This window comes from Prunus dulcis, chromosome 4 (assembly GCF_902201215.1).
Source record: "Prunus dulcis chromosome 4, ALMONDv2, whole genome shotgun sequence".
In the NCBI taxonomy this organism is placed as follows: Eukaryota; Viridiplantae; Streptophyta; class Magnoliopsida; order Rosales; family Rosaceae; genus Prunus; species Prunus dulcis.
In genome coordinates, this window is record NC_047653.1 from 11,696,693 (window position 1) to 11,703,625 (window position 6,933).

Sequence of the window (6,933 nt, forward strand, 5' to 3'; positions counted from 1 at the left end):
TTGCTCATCAAAAGAGACAAGATACATTTTACATTTCTTACCTTCTTTTTTTCGTTTTCAATTCTGCCTCTCACAGGATAACCTAATTCGTGATGATAACAAAATGATATTAATATTTAAAGGGCATAGCCGCGCGGTTGTACGTTTAAAATATATTAATATTTAACGATTATGGTCGTGTGGCTGTACTTTGAAAATATGTTAATATTTAACAAGTATAGCAGCGCGGCTATACTGTTAAAATATTAGTAAATTCAGGTTTTAACCACAAAAAAACTTTCACTTTTTGAAAAAGCCAAAACTTTTTCAAAATAGACAGAAAAACCCCTCAACTTTCGAACCAAAGACATAAAGGATTCCTTAGGAAATCCAAAATAAATAAAGGTATTTCTGTCCATTTTGGCTTTTTAAAAAATATTTCTCTCCTCTTTGGCCTTTTCCAAAATGTCCCTAAAATATTCGTATATATTTAAAGCGGATATACTCATTAAATAGATTTTAATATTTTAAAAGTACAGCCCAGAATGGTTTTCATTTTTGCAATTAAGTAATATCTTAGCCTTTTTTTAATTGCTTTAATTAGTAATTATATTTATTTCTTTAGTGGATAATTAATATTTAAATATTTTACTAATTTCATAAAATACTTAATAAATAGTAATTAATTATTTTAGATAATTTTGTGGACTTTTTTTTTTTATATTATACAAAATTAGTTTTTCTCAGTTTAATACATTCAATTAAGTAATAATTTAGCATTATTTAATAATAATTATTATTATTTATGTTTTAATTATTCTTTATATAATGAATAATTAGTATTTATGTTTTAATCATTCTTCATTTCATCCATTCCAAGTCAGACAGGTGCAACTAATGTGTTTAGGTGCAACATAATCCATCAAGATGCATTTTTTACTTGCTTAGCCAAAAAAAGAGATGCATTTTTCTCTATATTAAATTTCTTATTGTTACAATGGAAGGGAATCAAACTTTGGATATAACACATGTCATCACTTACCTTCACCACTTGGTTTGACCCCGAGGTTTAGATTTCTTACCCTTTTAGCTATTCCTTTAGCAACACAATCCAACAAGATGCATTTTTCGCTGACTTACCAAATGAGAAAACATGAATTTTTCTCTATATTAAATTTCTTGTTGTTACAATGGGAGGAAATCAAACTTTTGATCTAACACATGTCGCCACTTACCTTCACCACTTGGTTTGATCCCGAGGTTTAGATTTTTGACCTTTTAGCTAATTCCTTTAGCAATCCATACAACAAAATCCAACAGGATGCATTTTTCGCTTACTTACCAAAAGATTAAATTTTTTATTGTTACAATGGGAGGAAATCAAACTTTTGATCTAACACATTTCGCCACATACCTTCACCACTTGGTTTGACCCCGAGGTTTAGATTTTTGACATTTTAAGCTAATTCCTTTAGCAATCCATACAACACAATCCAACAAGATGCATTTTTCGCGTACTTACCAAAAGAGAAAACATGAATTTTTCTCCATATTAAATTTCTTATTGTTACAATGGGAGGAAATCAAACTCTTATCTTAATCATAACTCTTTTAGAAAGTCATAAAACACAATCCACCAAAATTTATTTTTTTGCTTACTCAACAAAAGAAACAAGATACATTTTTCTATGTATTTCAGATTTCTTATATAAAATATTAAAAATATATTTTTATTTTATTTAAGGCCACGTGGTTTTATACCATTGGATATGTGGGCTCCACACACGTGTCACGTCAGTAATTTAACCGAAAATTTGACGGAAGCTAACGGCAGGAACCATTTTGATGTGTAGAGGGGAACCTTAAGGACCATTAGTGTCACAAAAAAAACGTTAGGAACAAAAGGTGATAATTTTACAAACGTCAGGGACCATTTGTGATAAAAAGCCTTCTTTTTTTAAAATGAGCCATCTCAAAATCAAAATAGCTTTTCTTTCTCTCATAAACCACACGCCTCTACGAAAAAAACATATCAGCGCTACAAATAACAAGATCCACGCCAAGTAAATACAACGAAACATCAGGCATTTCAGGCATAGGACGCCACTGCCCTACAAATCTGCAACAAACATCATGTTAGATAACAAGAACTGGGAGTGACTGCACGTCAGGCATCAGGCACTTCAGGCAAATGCGTTACAGCACTACAAATCTGCAGCAACAGAAAGCAAGAAAAGTGCTACGCTAATCAATTGTTAAGCATTATAGTTGACATCAGTTGTCATGAAAACTTTTCCCAGTACTTTTTCAGGAGTGCAAATGAAAATTCCTCTCCCTAAATGAAAGCTAAATTGGAAACGAAACTATTATACAAATGAAAACCATTGGAAAAGGGATTAAAGCCTGAACTATAGCACAATCTCTTACAGCAGCAAACAATAAATTGAATACACAAACTTCACTACAGTAGCAGTAATCAGTCCACGCTCAAAAGTCATACCAACTTGATATTTTCCATGAGAGCTAAGTTGACTTTAGTCACAAGTTGTGTTCTAGCAACAGAAGCGAGAAAGACAATCAGCTAAAGGAAAAAAAAACCCGCACAAGTCGACATAATAAAGATCCCACAGCAATTTAGTCACCAATCATGCTTTTAATGAACATAAAAATCTGGCAAACAAAGAATTGAAATGTTCTGCTCTCAGCACTATAATACATTACCTGTCCTTTCTCTTAGTAAGACTCTGCATCGCTCTTGTCGAGTAAGAGGAGGCTCTCTTTATAAAAATCAACAGTACAATATTTATATCCAGAAATCCCAAGATTTTTAAACTGTTTGCTCACAAGGTCTAGTGAAACTAGTTCCTACCTGCCTTCTTTTGTTAGCAGTAACAGTACTTCCCCGCTGTTGCTAAAACATAAGGCCCTGGGTAAAAGTCTTTGTGGACCTTGTGGACCGAGAGTAATCAATTTGGTCCATGATTCCTTTCTACCATACTCTTTCACCACCCATATATCAAGAACAGAATTTTCGCGCCTATTATCCATCATGAAATCTTTACAACTGTTATCCCTCATAAACAGAGCAACAGATTTTCTATTTTCGAAAACAGACAATTGCAATCCCCACTTGGGATTCCAATGGATAATCTTCGGCATAGGTATCTTACCGAACACCTCCTTGCCCAAGTCAAACGTCAAAATAAAATAGCAACCATCGTCGTCTGAGACTACAGGCCAATGAAGAACCCCATTAACAAAAGCATTGGATGCAGCTCCATTTGTTCCACATGCAGGAGAAACACAACCAAGACTCCTCCATGTGCCAGTGGCTAGGGAATAAACCTCAGCTGCAGTTGGCCTCTCATCTTCATGTTGTAAAGCTACAAATCGCACAACCTTATAGTCATTGGTCATAGCATCAAAACCGAACCCAATAGAAGCATCATACCCACCATGCGTCCTAAAGGTAACTCCAGGCCTGGGAAGGGTCACTAACTTTCTAATGGCTGGGTTCCATATAAAGAAGTTGTAACCATAATGGAGGATATCATCCGCAAGGCAGATTAGCCCGCTACAAGTGCCGACCACACGAAGATGAGAATTGCACAGTTCTTGCTTTGGAGCAATTGGAAATTCGATCTTGGAGTACACATCAAAAGCCTGGTTATCATAATGCACACAGTGAACCTCATCTTTTATCTCGGAAACGATCGTTTTGTGGCCGAAGGTGCTGCTACTGTCACAAGAAATTATGTGGAGTAGGAGGAGGTCAATGTCATCCTGGTTAGCAAAATCGACTGTTAGGGTTAAGTGGGCGCGGATAAAGCTTTTGTTCATGATCATGGACCTCCATGCCGTGCACACTGAGGTGCAATTGATCAGAGATTTAACGGGTAGCCTAAATAGGATATCTTGTATGATTTCCTGAGGAAAAGCTTCAAATTTGAATTCCTGCATCGCTTGTGTGATATCTTGTGTGTTATCCATGTCTAGCACATTCACGTAGTTATACCAACTGCGAAAAGCAGTAGAGACGAAACTCAGCTACAACTGAGATAAATAAATAAATATCCATGGAGCTGTTTCTTACAGCAGAGTACCAATAAGAAGGAGCAACAAGAACCCCAAACGTCATAATTTTCAAATCAAACCCAATCTCTACTCTATCAATCAAAACTCCAAACCCATCAAGGAAAAAAAAACACCAACACTAAAGCCAAACCATCATTTTATTTTTAAAATTTTTTAAAAAAAATACCCGACCCGCCCAGGCGCCGCCTAGGCCCCGATTTTTCGAAATTGACAGAAAAAGGAAAGAGAAACTTTAGGAACTTACAATTTTTGGTCCTGATGAGCAGAGCCGAAGAAATGGAGCTGACGTTAGAGAAGAAGAGTGAAGAAGAAAGGAGTAGAACCCTTTCTAGCCTCTAGGACATTCATTTCCGTACATGATAGTGTGGAAGAAGAAACGCGTCGGCTGAAATCCTCATGCATCTCTCTTCTCTATTTATATCTCCGTCCCTGATTAAAAGCTTGAATAAGGTTTATCTATGGTTGATCTGGTGGTTTATGAATCCCGGGAACAATTTATGCGGAAATTTCTTTTTATCGCCATAATGAAGTCTTAGTTCTATTTTGACCTCTCATTTTTTTGTAGCTTGTATATTTTGCCGAACTTTTCATTTGTACTTTTCACAAATTTTGCCGAATAAAACAAATAGGAATTTCATTCGTACTTTTTCATGCATTGCCCTCTTGCAGCTTCTGTTTGGCGCTGTGTTGAGAATTATTGGCCAAGGAGGTTCTTTTCAGGATTGCTTAATGAATTGTTTAACTAACTACAATGCTCATATCACAGTTTCTCTAGCTTTGAGCAAAATCTTATTTGTTTGTTGGCAGATTTGGGAGTCCATAATGTTGTGCGGAAGTGTCAACCAACTGCGAGTGAAAAATAAATAACAACAGGCAGGAGAAAAATTGAACAAAATAATCAACAATAACAACACCAAGATTTATACTGGTTCGGCAATTGCCTACATCCAGTTTGGAGACGATGGAGTATTCCACTATAATCAATGGAGATATACAATAGTGTTTACCACTCAATTTCCAAAAGACCCAAATACACCCAACCTCACACACTCACAAAGGAAGAGAAAACAATGATACAAAGCAAAGAACAACTAGAGAGAATTTGTTTCACTCTTTGGCAAAATGCCTTTCTTGCTATTTTTCTCTTCTACTCAACACTTGGTTTGATGCTTCAAATGAAACCATTTGCTTCCAATTTATAGCCAAAGGAAGTGGCTTCTCAAAGAAGCCAAAAGGAAGTGGCTTCTCAAAGAAGCCAAAGGTTAGTGTCTTCTCAAAGAAGCCAAAGGAAGTGGCTTCTCAAAGAAGGCAAAGGTTAGCCAAGTCAACAATAGCCTACCACCATTTGTGAAAGCCAATTAATGCATTCACATTGCAACTTGTCAATATCCATTACTTTTGACTATTGGTTTGAGGCAATAATCAACAATCTCCACCTTGGCTCAAACCCTCGAAGTAGAACTCCCAATAGTCGCCTCCCAATCCCCTATGGGGCAATCAACAAATTTTACAAATGCCAATTAAGTCTAAGCAGTGCTTAAACTTGAGCAACGAAATTGGCTTTGTCAACATATCCGCAGGATTGTAAGCAGTCCCAATCTTCTGAAGAAGAATATCTCCCTCTTCAATAATCTCACGAACAAAATGGAACCTTACGTCAATGTGTTTTGTACGTGCATGATGAACTTGATTCTTTGCTAAATAAATAGCACTCTGACTGTCACAATGAACATCCACATGGTCTTGTTGGACCCCCAAGTCACCAAGCAACCCTTGAAGCCAGATGGCTTCCTTTATAGCTTCTGTTACCGCCATGTATTCTGCCTCAGTAGTCGACAAAGCAACTGTAGATTGCAGAATCGACCTCCAACTCACTGGACCTCCAGCAATAGTGAATACAAAACCTGTAGTGGACCTACGCTTGTCCAAATCACCTGCATAATCAGAATCCACATATCCAACAACACATTGACCAGTAACTTTATCATGTTGAAACAATAAACCAACATCCACAGTACCCAGAATATACCGTAGAATCCATTTCACAGCTTGCCAATGCCCTTTTCCTGGATTATGCATATATCTACTGACAATACTAACAGCTTGTGAAATATCAGGCCTCGTACACACCATAGCATACATCAAACTACCAACAACACTTGCATATGGAATTTGAGCCATGTAATGACTCTCTTCACCAGTTTTAGGAGACATAGAAGCACTAAGTTTGAAATGAGGGGCAAGAGGTGTACTAACCGGTTTTGAATTTTCATTCATCCCGAAACGCTGTAGTACCTTCTTCAAATACTGCTTTTGACACAGACTAATCTTGCCCTTCGCTCTATCTCTTTCAATTTCCATACCCAGTATCTTCTGAGTTTCTCCTAAGTCCTTCATCTCAAATTCATTACTCAGTTGAGTCTTCAACCTTTCAATCTCCACTTTGCTTTTACATGCTATAAGCATATCATCAACATATAAAAGCAGATAGATGAAGGTTCCATCTTGTAGCTTTCGAAAGTATACACAATGGTCATAATGACTTCTTGTGTACTTCTGCCCGATCATAAACCGATCAAATCGCTTATACCATTGTCTTGGAGACGGCTTCAAGCCGTACAATGATTTTTGCAATTTGCAAACCCAATTTTCTTTTCCAGCAACCTTAAAACCTTCTGGCTGAGACATATAAATTTCTTCCTCCAAATCACCATGTAAGAATGCAGTCTTGACATCAAGTTGAGCCAACTCAAGGTCAAACTGTGCAACAAAAGCCAACAAAATACGAATAGAGGAATGTTTTACTACAGGAGAAAATACCTCATTGTAGTCAATGCCTTCCTTCTGAGCATATCCTTT

General features: G+C 36.6%; 1 protein-coding gene across 1 annotated transcript; it reads right to left on the reverse strand.

The window, feature by feature from the left end:
• Positions 1-2,114: 2,114 nt before the first annotated feature.
• Positions 2,115-4,531, reverse strand: LOC117625164 (F-box/kelch-repeat protein At3g23880-like). The gene is made up of 2 exons (XM_034356768.1): positions 4,319-4,531; positions 2,115-3,997 (listed from the first exon to the last, which is right to left on the reverse strand). The coding sequence occupies exon 2, from the start codon at positions 3,967-3,969 to the stop codon at positions 2,845-2,847; it is 1,125 nt and encodes a 374-aa protein (XP_034212659.1). The 5' UTR covers positions 3,970-3,997; positions 4,319-4,531; the 3' UTR covers positions 2,115-2,844.
• Positions 4,532-6,933: the final 2,402 nt, after the last annotated feature.